Source organism: Drosophila sechellia, chromosome 3L (assembly GCF_004382195.2).
Source record: "Drosophila sechellia strain sech25 chromosome 3L, ASM438219v1, whole genome shotgun sequence".
NCBI classification, from domain to species: Eukaryota; Metazoa; Arthropoda; class Insecta; order Diptera; family Drosophilidae; genus Drosophila; species Drosophila sechellia.
The window spans coordinates 4,779,218-4,804,977 of NC_045951.1; the positions used below are offsets into that span (position 1 = coordinate 4,779,218).

A 25,760-nucleotide genomic window follows, 5' to 3' on the forward strand; every position below is an offset into this window, starting at 1 on the left:
CTGGGGTTGCTATGAGTATATATATTTAGGAAGCTTTAGCGGAAATGGGGAACAGATTTAAAAATTACTTTCACAAAATCATGCTATTCACAGAAATAAAAATTTTTTTTTAAATAAACTATAAGTTTAAAGTATTTCAGTTTAAATCTTGAAAAGAGTACGAATTTCACTTTAGATAGAACTTTTAGATACTTAAGGTAAAGGCTTTGAAGTAATCATTTAGAATAAAATATGGGATATAATGGATATCTTGTGCTTAGCACTTAGTTCAAAGCAGTGGAAGTCAAAACTGCCACGCCTCTTTCGTAGAAGCTATGCGAATCCTGCCCAGCTGCAACGGCCAAGTCAACAGTGAAGAGTAGCTCTGTACGGGTGGAGTTCAAGTAAACCGGCAATGTCAACTTGCTGATGCGTGGCTCCGAGGAAATCCTATTAAAAAGTAGAGCATTAGTTAAGAATGATGCAGTTAACTATAAGAGTGGGCTTACTTTATCCACTTCAGAATGGTGACAGGTAGATCCATCATGATAGTGGAAGCAAGCAGCAATTCATTGTTCTTGCACTGGGCGCCCTGCAATTTGAGTCCAGTGACCCCGAAGCAACAATCCTTTTGATCGTTCTTTAGCCCAGCATCCGTTATTGTCACATCCAGGGCGAGCTCCTCTAGCGACCAACTGTTCGCCTGGGCCACACACTGCCTGGTGGCCGTGATGTAGGCCTCCGGATTGAGCAAACCACCGAGCCAGACGGGGAAGCCCTGCAGTTCCTTGGCGCCAGCCTGCGAAACAAGTTGCGACACCTTCTGCAGCTGCTGGACACGGTTGCTGAAGTCCGTGATCCATTGGATCACTGTGCATCCTGCAGGAACAGTATACCGCTTCCAACCCTTCGGAATTATACCGCGCACCAGCTCCGACAACATGGAACGGTGGTGGTTGGTTTGTTTCTTCTCGCCCTGACAAATTAGAACCACATCCTGCAGGTCCAGGATCACGGTTTGCAACAGACGGGAACCACTCGTCACCTCGCGCTCGAAGTATCGGTACAACGGATCCTTTATGTTCTCCACAGTACGCTTCAGCACTTGCAGATTCTTCGGGAGCAGTTCCAACCAGGCAGTAGCTGAGTTGTGAAGTGTCTTCATCCACGATGGACGTCCATCCTCGCCGCGACCCACTGCAGATTGCTCCGACTGATCCTCCACGCTGTAAGCCAACTCATCGTCGTCCTCCAGCTGCTGCATCTTGAGCAGCTTACTGACCAAATCAGTACCGCGGGTGGTAAGCAACACCTTCTCCGCATTGTTGGGCAATCCAAGCCACGAAGGAGTCTGACGGTCAGTCAAGTTCTCAATCCACTTCAAGAAATGATCGCGACGGGTGCCATCAGGCATGGTGATGTGACGGAGTCCTCCGGAGGCGCCATCAACGTTAGCGACCAGGGCAAAGTCCGCCTCGAAGCTGCGTGCGGTGAAGAGCTTCTTCAAGAAGGAAGTCAAGAGGCGCTGATCGAAATCGTTATCAATCTTTCCTCCGTAAATGGACTGAGAGAGCAGGGTGACCAGGGCATCCCATGGAACCTTCTCTGGTGGCAGATTGGTGCGGCCCATGGCCGTGGTGTCGATCCAGGTGTCCAACGTGTCGCAAGCCACGCGCAGATCCGATTCGTTGAACTCGTACTTCTTGGCCCAGCCAAGAGGCACATACCGGAGTCGCTCCTGAACGATGGCGTGGAACCAGGCCAGCAGGAAGTAAAGCCGAGCTCGCTCACTTGGAGTCTTCATCATGCGTGCCGCCGGCACCGTGGAGAAGGTGCGCAGCAGATTAGCTCTGATGCCTGGTGGTGGCTCGAACACAAAGATGCGGCCAGCACGCAGTAGGTTAACCGGCACCTTTGGATTAATCTCCATCGTGAGGAACAGCCGGAAGCCGGAATGAGGCTGCAGGGAGTGCATCTTCTTCTCCAGCTGCACAAGCCATTGGGGAGCTAAGTGGACGTTCTTCAAGAGCACCCAGCGACCAGTCTTGCAGGCCATGTTAATAGCCCGCTCAGCTTGATTGAATCCTTCGGCTGAACCGATAGCAATGCTGGAAATTTGCTTATTTTGCTCCGCTGCCAGGTCATCCACTCGCCCGGAGGCATCGAAACCGGGCACCGAGCAAAGCAGCGCTGGAGTGTTGCAGTTCAACTGCTTGTCCACCACAGAGGTGAAGTCCAGTTCCTGCTCGGCGTTGGGCATAAAGTCTTCTCCGAGCACAGTGTTGACCACATTGTGAGCGGCGGCGATGACGCGATCCGGTCGGAAGGCCTGAATAAGCAGCAGCTGGTGAACGGAGCTGGCAATTGGACTGAGAGCCTTGGATTCGTCCCACAGCTGGGGTACAACCTGTTCAGGCGAGCTCTGCTGCAACCAGGCACCCAGTTCGGGAATGGATCGTACCTTCTCGAGAAGTTTTCGGAAGATGGGAAGACGAAGGGCCAGCCGGTTGACACTCTCAATCTGCTCGGCAGAAAGTCCTTCTACGGGCGTGGGATTTGCTAGCAGACCCTCGCGGCTTCGCAGGAAGAAGTTGAACTCGGCATCCAAATTAGACTCCGAGGTGCCCTTAAGGTGTATCTTGCACATGAGCAGGGCAAAGGTCAAGCGATCGTTGTGGATCATTCCTCGAGCTACTCGCTCATAGCACACCTGGAAGAGGTCCCTGGTGACTATGCCCAGACGCTCCGAGTGATCGGTTCTTCCTTCCAGCTTGGGGTTATTATACAGCACCGTAGAGAAGATATCGAGGAACATCTTCAGCGAGTACTGGTAGAGGAAGTGCACCTGGTTCAGACTGTCCATGGTGAAGTAGATGTTGCTGCACGCCACAGAAAGTGGGAGATACTGCTGGGACACAGTCTCGATTTCGGCTATAACCTTGTCTGTCTCGTCCACCTTCTGATTAATGTCGTAGGCCTCCTTCTTTAGCGTCTCCAGTGTTGTAATAACCGAATCGTCGTCAAGGATCTTGCCCTTTGCGTCGTTGAGCGCCTGCAACAGACTCTTTTCCAGTTGGCGCAAGCGCAGACGGAATTCACCCTGCAGCTTCAACAAATCTGAGCGCTTCTCGTCAATATCCGGACGTTCAGCCTTCAGCACCTGGTTGAGGCACTGCGACTGCAGAGAGCTACGAGTGACCGTAAAGTTGACGAATGTTACCCTAGAGCAAATGTCGGGCGGGAATTCGACAGTGGGATCGCGAGTGGACAGGAAGATGACGAAGGACGGCGACAAATCAATGTCCTGGTCGCCGAGGGTAATCAACACACGGCCACCAGTACGCCGCAGCTCGCGGTTCAACACCGGGTTAAGAATAGGATCATAGTTCTCCACATCCTGGACGAGCAATGGATTACCGAAACGCAGTGCGGACTCCAAATTCTTGCGGAACGAATCATCCAAGAACGAGGTCTTTGTGATCTTCTTACCTGCATATTCATTGAGCAGGAAAGTGGTGGCCTGACCCGAAGGATCAATGATCAGCGGATAGCGGTTGAAGCGCTTCAACATAATAGCGTTCTCCGTGCACAGGTCATCCGTGGGCAGGGCATTTGCTTGCCAGCGGAGTCGCTCATCGGGATTAGAAAGATATTCTGTGCGGGCGATATCCGCGCGGTACTGAATGCTGGCCGCCTGCAGATGCTGTGACCAGGTGGTGAACAAGTTCAACCGGTAATGCTGATCGAAGTAACCACCATAGGCGATAAAGGCAGCGGAGAGCAACACATCGCCAATAATGGTGGACATCTGCGACTTGAAAGTCTCGCTAGTGGACTCCCAGCGCTCGCGTTCGATGTTCAAACTCTTCAGCAGTGCAATGGAGCGATCCACCTTGGCTTGGACATTCTCCAGATCCGTTTTGATTGCCTGAGCCTGGGAAATAAGCTGGGCGTACTCCTCCTTGTAGGCAGCAATACTGCGCTCCAGTTGCTCAACCAGGTCCTTGGTTTCCTTGGCACTGGCCAGATTCACATCGGCCTGCTCCTCCAGGGAACGCAGCTCTTCGCGAAGAGGCTCCACACGCTTCAACATATCAGCGTACTCGATCTGGATTTGGGCAACGTAACAGTTTAGGAACTATTCAGGATCAATATGAAATATATCTTACCTGAGCAATGGCCCATTTGACCATAGGACCACAAGCCATACTGGCGCGATTAACCTTCTCGAAGTTATAGTCCGGATTGCTCAGATACTTGGACTTCATCTTCTCGCGAACATCATCGCTGTTTTAATACAATCATTATATTAGTAATCAATAAAACCTGTAGTCTAGTTTGTTATTTGAATGAATTAAGCAAGCAAAGCAGTCGGATTACTATGAAACAGCGATAAATTTTACCAAAACCATTGAATTCAACATAAGTTAGAGCCAATTACCAAAGTTAGAGTTAAGATCAGGTATGTTATTAGAAAGTTTATATAATTACAAACCATAAGGCAGCTCGCTTGAACAATTCACACTAGAACTACGAAAAGGAGTAACGAAATCAACTCAAATAAAAACCAATTCTACACTCGAAACTATAGCATAACATCAAAAACATTAACAAAAACAGGAATTAAAGTCGAGAACAAATGGGTGTTGGTAATAATTTGAATCATGCTTACGTTATGTTCTCTGTACCGAAGTTAGATACAATTGAATTTATGAAATTTTCGCGCATGATCACGGCGCGAATCGATTTCCAATCGGTCGCATTTTCGCCCAGCAGCAGGCAGATCGATTCAAGAGCCAATTTGACCACCGATGGCGGATTAGCCATGGTTCGCACCTCAACGAGCTGTTGCTTGCGGATCGACTTGACCGCTGAACATCGTCGATTAGTTGATTGATTGATCGGTTGTTGGGTTAACATGAGAGATCAGAATTAATATACGGTGGTTTAGGCACAACGGTTTGCACTTATCTATTGTTATAAGATTAGGCTAGATTACCATCTAAAGTTAATGACTAAAGACCGACATCATCCCTTACACCTGGATTTAGAACAGGGTTGCGACGCATCAAAGAGATTTAATGTAATAATTTAATAAGATCCCTAGCATCATGCTAATTGGGTACATTTATCTTTTTAAGAATTCGGCGAACCGAATGTAACTAATCCTAAGCTAAAATCCACTTTAGTACATCATATTATATCGTAGTTTATCCAAGTATATAGGATATCATAAGGTAGTTAGGGGTTATGGTAAGTTGGCCAGTGCACTGCGTATGCTTTGGTGTTTGCTTGTATGCTTGTATATGTATAGAGAGTATTGTAGTTATGGGTGGTTCGAATAGAGATTATATTCAAATGATAAGGATCGACAGACCAATCGACTGTGTTTTAGACAATTGACAACGCATTGCGTTCGCTGGTTAGGATTCGATGGGTGAAGTGCTATATGATATCGTGATGACAGAGAAAAAGAGTTGCGTACGTGATCTTGTCAGTCTCCAAGTTAACGATCGAGGAGATGAAGCTGTCTTTAACGAGGATGCCCCTAATGGCCTTCCAGTCGGTGGCACTCTCGTTGAGCAGCTCGCAGACCGACTCCAGGGCCAGCTTGACCACGGCCGGTGGATTGGCCATCGACCGAACCTCGGCCAGGTGTTTCTTTTTAATCGAGCTAACGGCTGTCGGAGGTGGAATGTGGATATTGCGATCGTGAGTTGAGAGAGGATTGTTTGGTGGGGTTCAAAATTAAACACAAAGAAATCAAAGTAGATTACATTGATATACAAGTTTTGATAGCCCAGACCCCCCACTAATTTTCATCGCGTTTGGAACTATTTTCATAGTTGGGTAATAAGAGATATAACGTATTCTTAGATAAACTAACTTAGGTGCCCGCCCTGCAAGCGATTCTCGCCCGATGGACTCACCTGCTTGCGCATCAATGACAGCCGGTTCCACCTGGGCCAAATCAGCCATTACGTATTTGCGTTTCTCTTCGATCTTGACAGTTTGGTCAGCCAAGCGTATCTGAATTTCCTGCGACTGAATCTTCTTCTTCTCGGCCTCCTGCTGATCCTGGAACATCTGCTTCAGCTTGGCGTTGGCAGCCTCGTTCTTGGCCTGCAACTCTTGCTTCTTCACAGCCAGCGACTTTTGCATCTCCTCGACCTGCTCAACAGTTTCGGCGATCTTGTTGAGACCCACATTCAGATGTAGCTGCTGTTCTTCAAGATCGCTGCGCTTCTCATTGTACAGCTTGACAAAGTGGTGAATAAAGTCCAGATAGTGACGTGGAGTCACCGCCATGGTGCGACCGCCGCGCTTGGCCAGACGAGCGTTGGCCTGGTGGAGTGTCTGGTGGACATACACGCACGAGTTGATGACCGCATCGCGATGAGTGGGATTGGCTGGCACCAGTGGACAAACGGACGGGAAGAAGTCCGGCGCATGCCAGTTGGGTTTCTCCAAGTCCACACGAGTGGTGAACTCCTTGCCCACCTGGAACAGAGCCGAGTCCGACCAGTCGCCAAACCAATTTAACACACAACGATTGAACAGAGCTGGCGAAGTGGCAGCACGATCCTTGAGTCCATCGGTGGAAGGATTCATGGTGAAGACCACGTGCAGATTGCGCATCACCTGCTGGGTGAACCACTTGTACAGTTCGTCACTGGAGTCCAACATAAGACCCTCGCGCTGGGCACCCTCCTTGCACTGAGTCATCAGAGTGGTGTACTCGTCACCCTCGAACAATCCAGGCACCTCTCCGTTGGCCAACAGTGTGTTCATACGCTCCAGGAAACCAGAGTCCAAAACGTTCGACTCATCCAAAATGAAAGCAATCTTTTCGTCTTTGCAGCCAGAGCGGCGCAGCACGCAACGCAAATCCTCATCAAAGTCCTCGCTGGTGTATTTGTTGTGCACCTTGATCTGGAATATGGACAAGCCATTCATCCAGGCTACAAAGCGCGAGAGCGTAGTCTTTCCGGCTCCCGAAACTCCAATCAGCAGCAAGTGACCTTGTGGCTGGCGGAAGATACGATCAATACGCAGCACGTGGTCGAGAACTTCGTCGAACAGTACGAGTGGCACATCGAGCTCTTCCTCGTAGAACACCTTAAGTCGGGCATGAACATATTCACGCAGCTCCTCGCGATTCACTGGCATGTAATCCTTGCTTAGCCAGTTGCTGTAAAGGATCGGACGCTGCAATGCCTCTTCTTGGTTGATTCCAGGGAAGTGCTTCTGGCCCACCAAATCGATATTCTCATTTGTCCATCGGCGCTCCGAATCGTCCACCAGTCGATCCTGGAACAGGCGCAGAGCTTCATGGGCCCAAAGTCGCACCAAACCTTCAACGGGAAGGGAATCCAGCGGGCGGATAGCCTCGCAGATACCACGCACCCAACGGGTCATCTCACGTGGCGAATAGACATAATGCGGCTGCATATCCTGCGTAAAGCGATCCTGTGATGCCAGATAGAACTCCACCATGGCGTTGGTCAAAGGCTCTGCATAACCACGAAGAGCGGGCATCAATCTTAGCATGGCACGCGAGAATGTGCCGTAGATCTGCTTCAGAGATGTCTCTCCAGGATAATCCACGTAGATGATGGGCACATGTCTCAAGAACCGATGCGAGAGCGGCTTACGGCCTGGATCAGTGGGTGGATTACAAGCACCCACAAACTGAATGCGTTCCAGAGAAACCCAAGCCTGATCGCTGGCCCTATAGAAGCCCTTGTGCTCCACCAGTTGACGCAGGAACGAGATTACGCGCTGCGTGCCATAGCTGTCCATGTCTGGCAAATTGATTTCATCGCAGAACAGCACCAGCCACTTCCCAATCTGGACTGGGGAAAGCACGACTCCGTTTGGTGTCTTGCGGTACTCGCAGTAGTGATCAAACGTCTTAAGCAGCAGTTCTGGCGTGGTAGCCGATGAGAAATTCAGGCCTACCACTTCCATATCCGGCAGAGCACGGAGGGCCGAGAACAGGGTCATAGTCTTACCAGAGCCAGGTGGGCCGCAGAGCACTGAAGAAAAGGAAATTATTATACTGGCTACCAGTATTGTCTACATTTAACTTACCCAATGGTTTATGCTCAGCCAACCAAGTATACAGCAGCGACTCGTGACGAACGGTGTCCAATGTTGGCACAACAATGTCCGGAGACGCCACCTTGTGCGTTTCCACCTCGATGACTGGTACCTTGTTGCTCCACGGAACCCAGTCACCACTCATGTTGACCTCGTAGTCGATAATTGGAGCACCGGCTGCTCCCGGCAGTGGAACGGTAGTAACACTGCGCACGAAGTCTCCCAAATCAATGCGCACCTTCAACTTTGCATCTCCGGCAAATGACCAGAGAACAGAGTATACCAAGGCCTTTGGAATGTAGTGCTCCAACTGATCAGCGGAACAGGGAAAATCTGGATGCTGAGCATTGAAAGTAAGAACATTTCGAGCAGCCTGGTTGAGCATGGAGAAGAGGGAGCTTAGGGCCCGCAAACGAGTGAAGTCCATGATGTGCTCCTGGTCCATAGCGTACTCCAATGTGCGGACCACAATGCCATCGGCTGAGAAGAATGGGAGCAGAAGTAAAGCAATATCCCGCTGCACCTGGAGGGATGGTGACACCTCTTCCTCCTTATCCTTTGCCGGCTTAATGACGCCCACGAAGTCTTCGTCTCCATCCTCCAAAGGAATGCTACGCAAACGGGACAGATAGTTCTCGAATATCATCTCCGTCGAGAGCACATCCTCTGAGAACCAGACCATGCCGCAACGGGAAACTGTAGCCAAAGTGGCGAACTTCAAGTCCTGCACCTCGAACATCACCCGCACGTTGGGAGGCAGAGAAAGACGCTCTCCATTAGGCAGAGTCAAGAGCTTGTTGTCATCCAGCACAGAGTTTAAGTTCTCTACCCACTCGGGATCCACATCTCCGTCGAAGATAATCCATTGCCGCTTGTTGATCTCACCGCGCACATTGTCAATTATCTTGCGCAGAATGTGGGTGAACAAACCATCGGTCCATTCGCGGGTATTCGGGTCCAGGACACCATAAAGGGCTTCCTTAGAAATGGCCTTGGGATCGATTACATGAGCCACGCCCTCAACGCCCTCAAAGCGTTCCAAAGCTTTCAGAAGAGTCTTCCAAGCGGTGGACTTGCCGGATCCGGAGGGACCGACCATCATAAGACCATGGTTTAGGTTGGAGATCTGGTACAGTTGCAGCACCTGGGAAAGGAACGGGATTGTCAGCACAAATATGGAACACTCCCTTCGAATTAGTTACTTTGTCCACCCATGTGGAGCCGAGTCCCTGACGGTTAGTAAGCATGTTTAAAGCGAATGGTTATGAAGTGGATTATAATAAAATCCTTACCCAATTGGGTGCATCGATTACGGATGAAAGGAAACCATAAAGGTAAAAAGTAATCAATTTAGTGAATACTGAATTTAAGTTAGTTGACTAGATTTTAACTGTGAAAGTGATGTTTGCTAAGCAAGTTAATGATTACTTTCAACCCATTGGGTTCCATATCATATAAATCGATCCAATCATAAATCGCGAATCGCTCTTACCTTCTCCATCCAGGCAGCACCCTGCTCGTCACCCTCGCCGCAGACCAGGTAGTCCTCCTGGCACACCTTCCGGATCTCTTCCTTCAGACCCTTCATCTCTGCCCGAGTGTATCCCACATTGGGGAAAACATCGCTCAGAAGCGAGAAGAGCAGTGGGATGTCCTCTGCTACCAGCTTGGGCACCATGGTTTCGCACACCGACTGGATTAAGATCTCCTGCTCTGGCAGGTTCTCCGCTACTGAAGCCTCGTCGATGTTTTCGTCGCCGCGTTGTTTCATCTGTTCCTTGATCTTCATGATGCGATCTCGCTTTACGTTTCCAGCGGAGATCAACACGGATTTCAAAGCACGCAGACCAAAGTCGTAGTGGCTCTGGTTGGACAGTTGCTCGTCACATAGCTTGAAGAAGGGCACGATTTTGCAGGCCAGTTTCTCGGCGGAGCGGAATCCTTGCGAGAACAACATCACCTCAGCAATAAGCTGGCGATCTGGAGTGGTCATGGCCAGTGACCTGAAGAGTTTCTTCAAGTTATCCGGCAAATTGGAACGACCGGCATAGCCAGGATTCATGGTTATAAAGATAGCCATGTCTGGTGAGACGCGTACTTGCTTGCCCACCAACTCCACAGTGATGCTTTCCTTGTTGCTGTCCATCTCGTACTTCAGCGCCTCCTGAATGGTTTGGATTTGCTGTGAGCAAGCGGAAAGCATACGCTCCTCCAGTCGATTGAACTCGTCAAAGCAGCCCCATGCGCCCACCTGGCACAGACCGACAAAGATTCGGCCCATTGCCTGGAAATCGAAGGTCTCATCGCAATTGAATACGAGAACGAAGCGTCCCAGTTGGTTACCCAATGCCTTGACGGATTCTGTTTTTCCAGTACCGGCAGGTCCAAACGGTGAGCCTCCAAGGCGTGATTCCAGAGCCTGTGTCATGGTCAAATAGCAGCGGTCCGTCAGAGGAGTCTGCACCAATCGATCTTGAACACCCAGATACTCAAAGCCATAGAAGAATCGTGCGTTAGCCATGTGAATGGTCAGTTGCTTCAGCACCTCCGTTTGGCGCGGATCAAAGTAGAATCGCATCTCGCACAGCCATTGGAAGGACTTGGGCGAGGTAACTCCGTTGTTAAGGAGTCGTCGAGTGACCGTTCGCTTGTGCACAAACTCGTTAATAAGGTGCTCGAGCTTACGGCGACGGAGAGGCGGCTGCTCCTGCAAGACCGAATCAGCCAAGACGTTGAGAGTGCTCTCTACGTTACCCAAAACGCGTTGCATCGGCTTAGATTGGTTGTTCTCAGAAGCCTGCTGGAGGGCGGACTCCACATCCTCGGACCAGAGGATTTGTGCAGCCAGCACTACAATCTGGGCCTGGTACTTGTCACACCACTCCATGTAGGCCTGAGGGTCTATCTTTCCATCGCGGAACTGCTTGATATCCTGTACAGCCTGTGCCAAAAGCGAAGCCAGAGTGAATCGCATTTGCTTCTCCACCAGCGACAGCCACTCGTTGATCTTGGGATGCTCCACGGTGGATACTGGGTTAATGAAGTGCACCTCCTCTCCTTCGCGCGATGAAATACCCAGAATAACGTTGTTTTCCTCGTTCAACAGAATGGCAGCTACACCAGCAAACATTTTCTTGAAATGCTTCTGCAGACGTGCAATGTTCTTGCTGTTGCCAATTATCTCCAAAAGATCTTCATCTCCCACGAAGTAGAAGCGAGGGAATGAGGTTCGCTCGCGCTCCAGATACTCGCCCAGAGCCTTCTGGATCTTTCCAAGCAAATCGGCCAGGCGCTCCAAAGATCGCTGCACAGCAGGGATGTTCAGCACATCCATAACCTTGGGCGATTTGGTCACCTTCTTCATCAACCCAAGAAATTCGGAGCTGATGCTCTGGAAACGCGAAGTCTCCACCGGAAGCAGCGTTTTAATATCAGCGCTGCCCGAGAAGATTCCCTCCAAGTAGACCCAACGTCTTTGCACATCAATCCATACATCAAACAGGGCGTTAATTCTGTTGAGTTTCTCCTCCCAAGTCAAAGCCTCTTCCTCAAAGACCTTGTAATAGGGAGACAGCTTCATGGCGGCCACAGAGTTAATGTGCTCCTTCACCTTGTTGAACAGATCGTCCCAACCGCGGATGATACGGCACTTGTTTTGATAGTTGATTAAGTCCAGCTCGTAGTTCTGCCAGGACTCTCGCACCTGCTTGAGGAACTCCTCCAAGGCCATCTCGCCCTGGGCCACTAGGATAATATCCTTGACGATACCCTCGTTTTTCTGTAGATTCACATCCCACACCTGGCCGAGGGACAAATCGGATAATACCCAATTAACGCGCAGCTGCTTGGTCAACTGCTTCCAATGGCGCTCCTTTAGAGCATCCGACTTCAGCTCCACAATCAGCATGTTCACCTTGATGTAGCTCTGGATCAACTTCTTCACGTACTCATACGATTCATACATACGAAGACGAGCTGGCAGCTCCTTGAGTTGAGCCATCATGGCCTCCAGTTGCTGACGCAACTTACGCGGCTGCACTGAAAGCCAGGGCTTCTCGCGTGTCTCATCAATCTGTGTCCAAACCTTTGACAACTCGCTCCAAACGCCGCGCAGATCTTGTAGCTCCTCGAGAGCCACGTTCATACGCTCAGCACTGTTGTTCGGAACGGCTGATTCTTGCAGCTCCAGTGCCTCCTTGGCCTTGACCACGTTGTCCCGCTCCTCCTTCAAACGCGAGTATTTGCTCTCAAAGATATGCAGCTGTTGCAGGGCATCATCTGGTCGGATCTTGCCGCCTGTTGGCTTGGTCTTCTCCCAATCGTTAAGGAAGTCGACCGTGCGTGTCTCCACAGCCTTATCCTCGGCCACAATCTTGGCCTGCAAGCTGGCAACCTGTGTCTGGATGGCCGTGTCCTTGCGCTTGATAATCTCGTTAAAGGCAGACCACTCGCCTTCAATGTTGTCCACATGCAGCCAAGTGTTGGGGAACTGGAAACGCTGGCGCTCTAGAATGCGCTGAGCCTCCCTGAACACCTCCACCTGCTTGTCCCAAGCAATCATGTCCTTCTTTAGTGATTGGACGTAGGTGATGAAGCTCACGGCATCCGATGTACTGGCGGCCTCTATGCTCTGCATCTCCAGATCGGTACGCGACTTGGACACCTTGCTGTGGAAGCTTGTCATCTCGGTTCCCAGCAGCGTGCCAAACTTGCCCAGTGCCTCCTTGTGCCAGGAATCGTATTTCAAAGTGACCTTAGCCTGCACCTTGGCGTAATCAATAATAATGGGACCATAGGCTCTGCGAGTATCAGAGGTATCAAAGGTGGTGCGCGATTGCTTGATGTCATTCAAGCACTTGATCCACAAGTTCACATCCTCACCCAAGCGTCCATACAACATATCAGCCTGGAGATCCCACAAGCTCTGATAGCGCAGCCACTCATCCACGTAGTTGCGCACCTCGCTCACCTTTTGCTCGATAGCTCCATAGGCATTCTCCAAAATCTTTCCCTCGGGCAGCTTGGTCAACAGGTTGCGGTATGTCTGAGAAACATGCTTTTCCAATCCCACCTGGTAGCGGGTGCTTTGCAGACGCACTTGGGAGGTGACGATCGCCTGCCAGGCAAAGAATTGCTGCATGATTTGGAAACGGGCTTCCTCAATGGATGGATACAGATACATCTGCTGGTTGGTGATACGAATCTCATGCACAGCATTCTGAATCTGCGGGTCTCCTCCCAGCTTGTGAGTGGGCTGGGCCGGCGCATCAGTATCCATAGAGGTGTCAACCTCCTTCTTATTGCCAGTCAGAGCCTCCGTCCAGGCCTGAATACCCGCCTGCAGACGGTGGGCCAGCTTCTTCTCCACCTCTTCATCGAGTCGAGTAACCCAGACACTCAAGTTGGAGTACTGACGCAGCGAGAGATCGTCAACGGCATGCTGAATCTTCGAGAGGATCTCAACGAAGGTGGCGGCACTGTAGGGACAGGTCTCCAGCGAGCGCACATCCACATCAAGTTGCTCTTCAACAACCAGCAAATCGTCGACCTGTTACAATTACATAGGCAATCTATTGGTTATCTGTACCTGTTTCCCGTGAGTTTATATAGGCTCACCTTCTCCTGGAACTGGGTCACACACTCCGACAGGCGGATGACGTACGGATCGAGCTTATATGACTCCCAGATGAGGCCGATGCCCTCGGAGACCAGGTTGAGTACATCTTTGCGCAGCCCAGCCACAAGTGGAACAATGCTAGCACGATCTTCGATCTATATTAAATGCAACCATGAATTAGTTTATGTTTACAAAACTACAAAAGCCAGATACTTTTTTTGCATGCGGGAGTTGAACAAACTAAACTAAAAACTTAAATAGTGGTTGCAGATACGGATTACAGAATAGATAAACTTTGAGGGGACAAACGACACTACCTTGAATACAGAATTTTGTGCTAGACTCCTATTATTAAGCTGCATGAAAGAAAGGTTGTTGGTTGTTCGGTTGGTTTAGTTCAAGAGCGGATCTCGTGTCTAAGACTAAGGTGACCACTTATGGGCGTGTAAAGTGTTTAAAGTGTGGTAGATAGCAAAATTCAATCTGCACGCCAGGAACAAAGCAATGCAAATGGACAGAGCAAGTGCTCCAGTATGGTAACATCTTTTGAGGTGTGAAGTGACAAGTGTGATTTTGTAAAGTGTAAGAGCTGGACAAAGGTGTACCAAGAAATGTAAGGCTGCTATTGGATAAATTATCAGGGATTACAATCTAGCTGTTTAAAAAGGCTACCCAAGTAATCCCTTATAACTCGTCTCCTTACAGTCTTCAATAACCGAATCTTACCTTTTCCAATGTACGCTCATAGGTGCGGACACTCTCAATCAATGATATAGCATAAGGATAAATCTGGTTGGCCTGATGAGCCTTGTTCACAATGGTCAGCGGAACTCTATAAAAGATTTAGTTTAAAACAAATTTCATACAAAACAGCATAACTCATACCTGAAGCCCAGATTCTTGATGTTGCGCACTTCCTTGGCCAAGGTGATGATCTCCGGTAAAAAGTTGACACGCAAACGCAGAACATTGCCGCGTCCAATGCGAGAACGCGTTGACTCGATGGTAAAGATACGGCCAGTGCTGCCAAAGTTGCGCTCCTGCACCTTGCGGGCCCACTCATGGAACACATCCGAAATGGAAAGCTTGGCTCTGAAGCTATCACCGTCTGCCTTCAGCTTCTGGCCCTCGATATGGGTCTCCCAGCCCTTGCCCAACACATCCTCGACGCGCTTCAAGTACATCGTCAGCTGGTTGTCGATCTGACGGGCCCAAATGATGGAGCCGGCCACCGGCGGCAGATCTCGCACCGAAGACAAACGGCAGCTCTTGCTCTGTGGATACTGCACCTTGAACTTCTCATGCAAGGCCTCGATGTCATCCTTGACGCGCTGAATCAGCTGCGTCTGGTACTCCCGGATAGCGCCACGTATGTGTGGACGCACGAAGAGCGCATTGAAGCGCGAGAAAATGCGGAACATCTCGTTGGCGTTCTTGGCTGTTCCCAGCTGGTCACGTAGATGAGCAGTGATGCGGGTCTCCACGCGATCTGTAGGTATAATGGTTTCATTAGTATAAAAATAATAAGCCCACTATAAATTCCGAAAATTACCAATCTTCTCCTCGTAGCGCTTGACGGCGGCCTCCCAGGCCTCGGATCCCTCCTTGGTGATATCCAGACAGTCCACCTCCTTGACGTTCTCGTAGGCTAGGTTGACCTCCTCGATAGCGTTAGCATCGGCAGCGTCCAGGCTGTAGGGCTGCTTGGTTTCTACGGCGTTGCCATCATCGCCAACAGCCGGCTTGGTTGGCCGCAGCACACGCAGGATGACGGTGCGGAGCTGTTCGTGCTGGCGTCGGAACTTGCGCATGTGCTCCATGCGAGTTTGCAGCTTCTTATGAGCCGGAGAAACACGCCACACCATTTTAAGATGCTCGTCGCGCTTCTTCTTCACAATGTCTCGGAGCAATCCCTGCAGCTTGTCGTACTCATCATCCCAGCAGCTGAAAATCTCGAAGCACTGGTTCATGACGCGCTCGAATTCATCGAAAGGAATGTGCATTAGGCGCCGAGTGCCCAGCACCTTAAGCAGTTGCTGCGACAGATCCCGCGATATGGCCTCGATAAGCTTGAGGCACCGTTGGATTGGGTACTTGGTGTTGCGCACCTTGCGTAGATGAGCGAAGATCTGCTGCACAGCAGGTCGGATCTTCTCCAGCTCGGTAGCGGAAAGTAAGTCATTAATAGGGAAATCCTTCATCAGAGGATTGTAGTCGGCTACTGTAGCTAGAGCCTGTTTTAAGCCGGTATCTGTATCAAAAGACACGGTGGCATGGAAACGTTTTCCATGCTTTAGGATATCCAGAGTTAAAGCCACCTCTGGCGACTCGCGCTTTTCCTGAATGCGATACAAGGCCCGCTCCAGATTGAGCCAGAAGGAAATTTCCTGAAAAATTATTTCAATGTTGGATATTTCTTCTTGTATGTCAATAGCTCATTTTTCTCACCTGCAGTGCAGTTCCCGAACCCGGATCGCGGTTCAGCTTGGTCACCTTCTTGATCTCAGCGATCCAGCGGTTAACACCGTTCTGCAGCAGATTCAGGAAAGAAGAATCCTCCACCTTGTCGCCAAAGTCGGCCACCTTGGCCTTGCGGTTTTCCTCCGCGCACTTCCGGATCACATTGTTGACGGTCTGGTGAGCCGTCAGCGTGATCTCCGGTATGTCGATGTTTTGCTGCAGATGCAGTAGTCCCATCTCCAACTCGGCCAGCTTCTTCTCCACGGAGGGTGCCATCTTGTCGCCATCTCGATCAGCACGACCCGACTCCTTGACGTACGACTTGAAGTAGGGCGCCAGGGACTTGCTGATGAAAGCGTGCAGCGTCTCGTAGGGAGAGCCGTCCGAGAAGTTGATCAGCCGCAATTGCGAATGGATCGACTTGTCCGCCTCCACGACCAGGCCGCGCTTGATGCAGGCCAAAGATGCCATCCGACTGTTGGTGAAGTGAACATCGTTGCTGATTTGGTAGGTCACCTGCTCCTTCTCCTCCTCGCCCTCCGCCGGCTGCTCAGAATCGTCCTCTGAAAATGAAAAAGTTGGTTAACAATCGAATTTCATTATGGGATGCACGCGGACTCTGAAGCCCACCCAGATAAGACGTATAATAAAATATAAAATATTTAATAGTTTGGGACTAAAATATTAGACAATTAAAATAAATTAATTGACTTTTTTGTCCATTATTGAACTTTCAAAGGACAACTAATTTCCGCCTCTAATCAAATTAAGATTACCATGTCTGGCTCTACATTTACCCCTCACCCACTCCCAGTAGCATTTTACTGCCCACCTGGCATTGGACTCAATGGCACGGCATTGGCATGATTTCATTATCAAGGTGTCGACCTCCGGAAATTCAGCGTCCAAGGAAAAACCTTCGAAATTCGTGCGCTCAAGGCTGGACCTTAGCGATGTCATTGCTCCCTCGCAGTTGGCCCCGTTGCCAATGTCAATGTGCCGATGGCATTGCCTTCGGCCAATGTCAATGTCGCTCCCAAAGCCATTGAAGCGGCGGAAGGTGTGCGCAGCCTCCAAGGTCGTTTCCGTAAACAAACTGGTTGCTTGGCAGGTAACAGCTGTTACCCGGCGAAATACTTGTAAACAAACAAAGCCGGCAAGCGGCAAAACAGCTGTAAGCACTTATCGGCCTGCCGCGACTATCGACCCATAGTTATCGAAGTGAATCATATGTGCTGACGTCATGCGCAGAAACCCGTTTTTATACCCTTTAATGCAGTATACTGATTTTACACTGCAGTTGGTAAAACTGTTCTACAACCTCTTTGTTTTCTTTTGGTATTCCCTAAAGTGAATTCTTGCTAGCCTTCTAATTTTACTTTTAATTGTGAATGCACCATGAATGCAATAATAATCCTGTTTTTGTAGTTGAATTGAAATTTTGAGAACAGAATGATTTTGTGATGCCTATACATTTTTCAACCACAACTTGCTGGTGATATGGTAGGGTATTCCAGCTTCGACTTCCAAATCAAAACAAACTTTCTTATTGGAATTCAACAACATCTGCCAAATTAATTTTTAGAAAACTGGTTGCGTATTCAGGTAGCAAACCCACAAATCACTCACTGTAACCATATGAAAGTAATATTTTTAACTAATAATAACTAATAACAAAAAGATTGCCTTAAACTCTAGCCAACTTTCTTATCTTCGCCAAAAAGACGCCATTTTGTGCAGGTACCACTTTTTCACAATAGATTTTACCTTTAATGCAATTGCGTTGGACGTAGAGCGCCTGCACCTGGGGATCCGAGAGGAACTTCCGGATGGTGTCCTGATTGACGGGATCGTCCAGAGCATTGTTCAGCGATGCGGGAACCACATCTTCCTCCGGCAGCAAAATGGTCACCGCCTTCCGAAGATAGTTGGCAAATGCATCGTAATTCGCAATGGACAGATTCACGATTGGATCCACCGATGTATCGGGGTTCTCCAAGGAGTCGCCCATGTCCCACAAAGGTTTTCGGTATTAAATACTCCTCAAAGTGTGTACAATAGGATTTTTCACAATGCCTCGCCCTGTGAAAAATTACGTGAGTTTTTTTTTCGCGAAATGTAAACGGCCTTGCCACTTAGCTGAAAATCGAAAGCAAAAAAGCCAGTGCTACCGTAGTTGCGACAGATATCAGAATACAGCACTGGGCGAAATGTTACCAGACAGTCAGGAATGCTTCCCGCCAAAATTTCTCAGAGCAAATACCATCCAAGTGAGCGATGTGGCAACTCGATGCAGAGATACAGCTGTTCGATTGTAGAGTGCAGTGGGTTCTTGCGATCTTGTTATTCAATAATTGTGAAATGTGCAATTTAATCAATTAAACCGGTATAATGCAAGCACTGAGAAGAACGCGACCTTGGGGTGCTGTCTACTGGAATAGCTGGCGGCGCCTGCTAACCCAAAGCTGCACGGGGAATGAGGTGGGTGGATAATATTTCAGAGAAACCCAATAAGACCTTTGTTCAATTCCAGAATCCAGAGCTAAGCAGTGATGTCAAGCACCGGATTGAGGCTCATTGGCGTGAGCAGCTCAGTGGAGGTCAGTTCAATCCCAAGGACTCAAAGGACAAGTATTATGTGCTCTCCATGTTCCCGTATCCCTCCGGCAATCTTCACATGGGCCATGTGCGCGTCTATACCATAGCCGATTCGGTGGCTCGTTTCCAGCGAATGTGCGGCAAGAATGTGTTTCAGCCTATGGGCTGGGATTCCTTTGGACTGCCCGCCGAGAACGCCGCCAATCAGCGTGGTGTGGAACCGGCGTCCTGGACGGAGCAGAACATTGCCCAGATGAAGGAACAACTCAAGCGACTGGGTTGCTCCTTTGACTGGAACCATGAACTGACCACCTGCAGTCCAAAGTACTACAAGTGGACGCAGCATCTGTTCCTAATGCTCCATCGCCATGGATTGGCCTACCAGAATGAGGCTCTTGTTAACTGGGATCCCGTAGACAAGACCGTGCTCGCAGATGAGCAGGTGGACGCCAATGGCTGTTCCTGGCGGTCGGGCGCCAAGGTGGAAAAGAAGCTTTTAAGGCAGTGGTTTATCCGAACGAGTGCGTATGCCAAACAATTGCTCGACGGTTTGGAGGATCCCACGCTTCGCGACTGGAGGGATATTATTAACCTGCAGCGACACTGGATTGGAGAGTGCGATGGATACGCTTTCAACCTGCTCACCTCCGCTTCCGGATTTTTAAGAGTGTGGACTACCCATCCGGAGCACTTAAAAGATCCCCATGCCTTTCTCGTGCTTCGCAGCAATCATCACTTGTCAAAGCTGAAGAGTGCGGACAGCCTAAGCGCGGAGAACCCATTTGCGGGCACCACAATGCCTGTGGTCTTTAGCGACGAAGTGACATTCCCACCAAAGAGCGATGTTTACCTGGCAGCGCCCAGCTTCCGCAGCGAGGACAAGGATTTATGGGATACATATGGACTTGCCTTTACTTCAAATGGCAAGGATGAGGAAACCCTAAGTCCAGCCAACTGGGAAATGTTAAGGAAAGAGGTGCTCCAGGCAGCCACGCGCCTTAATGTTGGCGGCTATCGTGTATCCTCAAAGCTAAAGGATTGGTTGATATCACGACAGCGCTATTGGGGCACTCCCATTCCTATTGTACACTGTCAAAAGTGCGGATCAGTGCCAGTGCCGGAGGAGCAGCTGCCAGTGACTCTGCCTCCGAAGGATTCCCCGAAGGAAGCGTTTCTCTGTGATTGTCCAAAATGCGGTGAAAAGGATGCGCGAAGGGAGACGGATACAATGGACACATTTGTAGACAGCTCTTGGTACTATTTGCGGTACTTGGACGCCCAAAATACCGAAAGCATTTTCGATCCAGCGCTGACCAAGAGGTTTATGCCTGTGGATCTGTACATAGGGGGCAAGGAACACGCCGTGCTCCATCTTTACTACGCCCGCTTTATGAACCAATTTCTGCACAGTTGCGGGCTTTCGCCCACTAGCGAACCCTTTTCCCGGCTGCTAGTCCAGGGCATGGTGATGGGTCGCTCCTTCCGGGTGAAGGGCAGTGGACGTTATGTGCCCGAATCAGAAGTGGAGATTGTGAACGCCAAGAAGAACCAGGCTGTGCTAAAGGAAACCAAAGAGCCCGTGGTCATGACCTGGGAAAAGATGTCCAAGTCGAAGCTGAACGGGGTGGAGCCCAGCGACATGTTTAATGAGTATGGAACGGACACAACAAGACTGATCATACTGGCCGATGTGGCGCCCACATCACACCGCAACTGGTCCAGTGCAAGTGAGTATTAAGTTAAATATGATAGCTCCCATTTGATATATTGTGTATACGACAGCTTTTCCTGGCATTCTTAATTGGCAAAAGCGGCTTTGGCTGACCCTGCAGGACTTCCAAGAGGCTCGTGAAGATCAAACTGCCTCGCATGTCGTACCCACCAGTGAAGAGTTCCTGGCTGAGGATGCCAAGCTGTTCGATGCACGAAACTTTTATGTGAAAGGAGCCACCTTTAACTACCGCCATGCACAGCAACTCAGTGTGGCAATTTCCAAAATGCAGGGGCTGACGAATTCTCTCAGGGTAAGGCTTAAAACTGAATCAATTTCCTAATCTTAGCTTATGCAAAAATATTTTAGCGCACACCTAAGCATGTCCTGCGACATGGAAAGCAGTTTGAACGTGCGCTGGCTGCCCAGATCATCATGCTCGCACCAATGGCTCCGCACTTTGCCTCCGAACTGTGGTCAAAGTTTGTGGCGATACCAGGCAGGCTGAATCCCGCCAGTCAGGAGTTACAGTGGAGCGAAGATGTGCTGGCTCAGCGCTGGCCAGACATCGATCCCGCCTACAATCTGGATCTTAGCATTAAAGTTAATGGATTTGAGAACTGTGTAATCAAAGTGCAGAGAACGCACCTGGATAAGGTAACGCACAGCGATGCTCTTGACATTGCCTTCAACACTGAATCGGTAACATCGTACCTAATCGACAAGAAAATTCGCACCACCAATTTTGTTCTTTACCCGGGCATCGAGGCTATTCTGAATATCTATGTGGATAAGGCGAAGAAGACGCAAAAGCCGGTGACCACCGACGATGCAGAGGCTCAGCCTCAGGCGTAGGATTTATTTTGAATATGGTTTCAACCCTGATGGATAAAGTATCGTGAAAGTGGGTAGTAAAAGTTTGGTTGATTTTATGATATTCTTGCGAGTTGGACCACACTGATCATAGTGCTTAAGCCGAACGGATTACGGAGGAGAGTGGGTTCAACCCGCCCAAATGCATTTCCGGTGTTGGCCAGAAAGGCGCCATCCTAGATTGGTACTTTTTAATCATGTTTAATGTTAAATATTTATAAAAATTGGACTAGTTGTAAGCAGCTGCTTTACAGGATTGATAAATGCCTAGAATCATAGGAAAATAATGGTTGCTCTACCTGTGCGCCTCTATCTAAAAGCCAGATCGACTAATAATTTCATAATTTTTCATTTGTTGGAACGGCATCTCACTTCAACAGCTCGCACATGAGATTCCGCAGGTAGACATCTAGCTGGGCGTAATCCAGCAGCGTGTTCCGGACGATATCAAGAAGCATACTTGGCCAAAGATTTTCCAGCTTGTGCAGCTTCTCCACGGCGTTGCAAGTGTTCTCCAGCAGAAGGGCAAAGTGCTGACGACCTCGATCTCGGACGCTGGGCGCCATGGCAGTGCTTCCCGCTTCCGTCGCTTGATTCAGGTTCATTGAGGTGGAAGTTCCTGCTCCACCACCAGCATTCTTCTTCCACTGGAGTGCCTCTTTTCCCACCACGAGTCGCAGGGACTTGTTGTCCGGCCGTAGGAGCCACTCTTTAGGAGACAGTTTGCTGGCCGTGCAGGTTTCATCGAGACGCAGTCTCGCCAAAAGCGGCTGCAACATCACCTCGGGCATGGACCACAGCACCAGGTCAGAGAGTCCAACGTACTTGGCATTCGCAGCCTCCACTTCCGCTTCGGTTACCTCCTGACCATTTAGCTGCTTCAGTCCCCAGTGTGATAGCCTGTAGATGGCGTATGCTCGCCAGGATTCCTTCAGCGTAATGCCATTGCCCTCGGCATCGATCATCAAGCTGCTGAGCCCCTGCAGCTCCGCCAATCCATTGAGTTGACCCAAACAGGAGATGTTTGTTTCCCGGAAAACGTAGTGCTCGGCGTGAGGGAATCGCAGCTTAATCCTGCCCAGAACACATACGATGCTGTTAAAGTTAATGTAACTGAAGTTCAGCGTGTGCACGTCATTGGCCTTGGCCGGATTCCACTGCTTATCGATGAAACGGAGGGCTCCCTGGCCGTAGATGTTAAGGTACCTTCCGCATATTTCAATCAGGTAATCGCCACCTTGTTCTCTCTCCCGTTCAGCGGCGCTGGGCTTGGACACTGTAATCGCTGCGTTCGGAGTCGCAGCTGCTCCTGCAGGTGCCGCTGCTGTTGTAGAGCCTCCTGTTCCAGCTGCCGTTCCTGCTGATGATTGGTTAGTACTATTCGTTGCCGCTTTCGTTTGAGTCGCCACCAAGTTTAATCCATTGCTAGTGGCCTTTCCTCGACCCGCACTGTTGGAACTGCTGCTGTTACTGGTGCTGCTGCTCACGGTTTGCGCCCGCACCAGACTACCAGCCATGTAACGCTTGGAGGAAGCAGCTGCTCCTCCTCTCTGGTTGATCTGTAAACCCAATTGTGTGATGGGCGCATGACGGGAACGTTGTTTGCTGCTGGTCGGACGACTTGCATTGGAGGATGCAGTGGCGGGCACAGGCAAGGTGGCAATTATGGTTGTTGATGGTGAAGGCGACGTGGTGCCGGGCACTGGAGTGCCTGGGGCAGCTGGTGGAGTCAAGGTCAGTGCAGGTGGCGAAGGTGAGGATGACACCGGTGCTGGCGGTGTCACTATAGCTACTTCAGGAGATTGGCTGGGAACTGGCGATGATGGTGGCTTTTCCTGCAAGCCCACTTTATTGGAGTTTTCATCAATCTGCGGAGTTTGTGGTTTATTTTTAGCGCCTCCGTCATCATTGTCCGAGCTATAACAACTGGAGCAGGAGTCAACATTGGGTCCTAGACTAGAGGCCTCCGAGGAGACGCCATCCTCTTCGTGTGGGTTCCTTAGATCCTTCGCGATAGGCGGCAGCTTAATCAATGCCTGCAGTTCATCCATCAGTTCCTTGGGTTGCTGCGACTCCTCGGATTCCGTTTCCCCCTCCTCACCTGCGGGACCTTCGTTGGACTCATTGATCTTGGCCAGCTCGCTGGTTAGGCGGCTCTTGGGACGACCCACCACTGTCTGTTGCGAACGCAGAAGTTCCCAGTTGGTCCTGGCATTGGATATAACCTCTTCTCGCCGGATGTTGTGGTAAGCCTCGGAGCTTCCAGGAGCAGCTTGAGCCTGTTCCTTGTGCTGGCGCCAAGCAAGAGCCGCCCGACGCACCTGCTCCGTGATGGGCATCTGACTGAGGGTTTGCAGCAGTGGAAGGTACGAAACCAAGAAGGATACGCAATCGCCGGCGAGAGAGACAGGATTGTTCTCGATTGTAACTTCCAGGAGGCGGGTGGCCCTTGCAATACTGGCCATATCATCAACTCTGTGCAGATCGTTGTGGCATAACCAAAGCCTTTCCAGAGCTACCAAGTGCTGGAATCCATTGATCCGCCGGAGCTTGTTCCGCTTGAGGTTCAACTCCCTAAGGCAGCGCAGACCAAGAAAATCCTGCTGATTTATCTGACGAATTTGATTTCCCGCCAGATTCAATGATTTCAGTTGCTGCAGGCAGTTGATGCGACTGCCCAGACTGGTGAGTTTATTACCATGTAAATCCAACACTCTTAGCGTATCCTTTAACGAGGACAGACCACCAATGTCCGTAATCCTGTTCTTGCCCAGCAGTAGCACCGAAAGCGAAGGAAGTCCATCCAGGCTCGCTATTCTCTCTATCTGGTTATCATAGAGATCCAGAAATACCAGCTGCTGAAAGATGATCCCGTAGCTGGCACTTAAGCTCAACTGCTTGTTCTTGATGCTCAGCTGCTCCAAGGCAGAAATGCTGGTCATCACACTGGGAGACTCCTCCTCTTCACCACATCCCCCGCACAGAGAGAGATTACTATTGTGCAGGGCACTGCCCTCATCGCAACTCTGGAGGAGATTACTGCCGGCTCCACCCGGCACGCCCACTCCTCCGGCTCTTGTTGCCTTGAGCATTGCCCTTCGTTGGATGAGCTGTTGCTGATGCTTCATTGCCTGAAGGCTGCTGCTCACGAAACTCTTTGATTTCTCCAATCCGTAGCGCATGCGTAACGCCGGTGGAGGCGTCAGTTGTGCCTGTCCGTAGTTGTAGCCTCGCTTGGCTAACTTGGAGCGCCCTGTGGCTGTTCCTCCGTTGATGGCCAATGCCTGAGTGGTCAGTGGACTGCCTGAACTCGGACTACCACCGGACTTGGGCGATAGGCGATGGGAATTGCCGCCTGCATTGGTCATGGCACGGGTAAGTCTGCCTGGAAGATGGCCACGCAGGCCAGAGAGTCCTCCTTCCTTGTTTCCATTGCCGTTGCTATATTCTAGAGGAGCAAAAGAATAAAAATCAATTCGAGATCTATGCACTATTCTTAAAGTCCTATATTTTCAGGATACAAACCACCCAGCTTATAGTTGTTACTCTCCCTTGGCGTGGCGACAGCAGGAGGAGGCACTGGTGGAGGCGGCGGTGGCAGCTCCTTGGGTATGTGGAAAGTGTTGATCAGGTTGTGCTGCAGCGACAGCAGTCGAAGATTGGGCTCCTGCTCAAAGATGGGAATCGCAGTGAGCCCCCTCTTGTCATAGTTAATTCGATCGGGCAGCTCCTCGCGCTCCTTGGGCAATCTCTGGATCCGACAGATGCCATTTGGTTGCGGCGTAACGATGGCTCCACTCACCAGAGTTCCGCCGGTACTGCCCACCAGGGTATTGGGCGTTACAGCCGCTGTGGCTGGACGACAACTATTGGAGGCCGCCGAGGAGGACGTGGACTTGGAACGCTGTCGCTGGATGCCAACACCACGTGGTAGATTCCGTTGCTGTTGCTGCTGCTGTTGGCGGATTTGAGCTGCGGCGGCATAGCCTCGCTTCAATTGTTGCTGCTGGCCAACTTGGAGTTCCGATGGCTGTTGGATTTGCTGCTGCTGCTGCGGCACTGGTCGCTTGGGGATGGCGTTGTGGCTTAAGGTGCTATGGGAGCGACCAATAGGACGCCGGCGTAGTCTTTGATTAAAACTAGGAACGAACGGTTCGATTTTCAGCAAAGATGTTTGAGGTAAGTAGTTCTGTTGTTGTTGCAGTTGTTGTTGTTGGGGCTGCGGCGAGGGATTCGCTGCAGCCGGAGTCGCAGCAGGAGCAGGAGCGGGAGCAGGGCAGGCTGCCTCCGGCGTGGGCGTCTCATCGTTGAGTATGGAGCGACCGCGGCATTTGGCCATGGAGATCAGCTGGCGGCGCCTGGCATGAGTTGCCGCCGATGTCGCTGGCTTCGTCCTTGGTGGCTCCTGGCCTTGCACCT

At 50.3% G+C, this 25,760-nt stretch overlaps 3 protein-coding genes across 4 annotated transcripts; 1 reads left to right on the forward strand and 2 right to left on the reverse strand.

Annotated features, from left to right (window-relative positions):
• Window position 1: 1 nt before the first annotated feature.
• On the reverse strand, window positions 2-18,170 carry LOC6610830 (dynein heavy chain, cytoplasmic). Of its 2 annotated transcripts, none has more exons than XM_002035360.2 (13): window positions 17,927-18,170; window positions 16,148-16,722; window positions 15,252-16,086; window positions 14,585-15,188; window positions 14,426-14,531; window positions 13,699-13,854; window positions 9,575-13,630; window positions 8,074-9,226; window positions 5,910-8,018; window positions 4,652-4,850; window positions 4,149-4,266; window positions 489-4,087; window positions 2-429 (listed from the first exon to the last, which is right to left on the reverse strand). In XM_002035360.2, exons 1-13 carry the CDS (start codon window positions 18,168-18,170, stop codon window positions 264-266), a joined length of 13,920 nt encoding a protein of 4,639 aa, XP_002035396.2. In that variant the 3' UTR covers window positions 2-263. The 2 variants fall into 2 exon arrangements, with proteins under 2 accessions (XP_002035396.2, XP_032574791.1); XM_032718900.1 differs by lacking the exon at window positions 4,652-4,850 and adding an exon at window positions 5,465-5,660 and having other exon boundaries at window positions 264-429.
• Window positions 18,171-18,452: 282 nt separating this feature from the next.
• LOC6610831 (probable leucine--tRNA ligase, mitochondrial) lies at window positions 18,453-21,660 on the forward strand. Its single transcript, XM_002035361.2, has 4 exons — window positions 18,453-18,640; window positions 18,693-20,484; window positions 20,540-20,781; window positions 20,838-21,660. The coding sequence occupies exons 1-4, from the start codon at window positions 18,551-18,553 to the stop codon at window positions 21,321-21,323; spliced, it is 2,610 nt and encodes an 869-aa protein (XP_002035397.1). The 5' UTR covers window positions 18,453-18,550; the 3' UTR covers window positions 21,324-21,660.
• On the reverse strand, window positions 21,523-25,680 carry LOC6610832. The gene is made up of 2 exons (XM_032718901.1): window positions 24,867-25,680; window positions 21,523-24,789 (listed from the first exon to the last, which is right to left on the reverse strand). Exons 1-2 carry the CDS (start codon window positions 25,678-25,680, stop codon window positions 21,710-21,712), a joined length of 3,894 nt encoding a protein of 1,297 aa, XP_032574792.1. The 3' UTR covers window positions 21,523-21,709.
• Window positions 25,681-25,760: the final 80 nt, after the last annotated feature.

Bases quoted from the DNA above. Each gene is read 5' to 3' on its own strand.
- LOC6610831 (XM_002035361.2), top strand. From the start codon at position 18,551: ATGCAAGCACTGAGAAGAACGCGACCTTGGGGTGCTGTCTACTGGAAT. The intron at 18,641-18,692 runs GTGGGTGGATAA...GTTCAATTCCAG, and splicing joins AAAGCTGCACGGGGAATGAG to AATCCAGAGCTAAGCAGTGA. The intron at 20,782-20,837 runs GTAAGGCTTAAA...AAAATATTTTAG, and splicing joins GGCTGACGAATTCTCTCAGG to CGCACACCTAAGCATGTCCT.
- LOC6610830 (XM_002035360.2), bottom strand. From the start codon at position 18,170: ATGGGCGACTCCTTGGAGAACCCCGATACATCGGTGGATCCAATCGTG. The intron at 4,851-5,909 runs GTGAGTCCATCG...GACGATGTTCAG, and splicing joins TGTCATTGATGCGCAAGCAG to CGGTCAAGTCGATCCGCAAG. The intron at 430-488 runs GTAAGCCCACTC...ACTTTTTAATAG, and splicing joins ACCATTCTGAAGTGGATAAA to GATTTCCTCGGAGCCACGCA.
- LOC6610832 (XM_032718901.1), bottom strand. From the start codon at position 25,680: ATGGCCAAATGCCGCGGTCGCTCCATACTCAACGATGAGACGCCCACG. The intron at 24,790-24,866 runs GTTTGTATCCTG...TTGCTCCTCTAG, and splicing joins TAACAACTATAAGCTGGGTG to AATATAGCAACGGCAATGGA.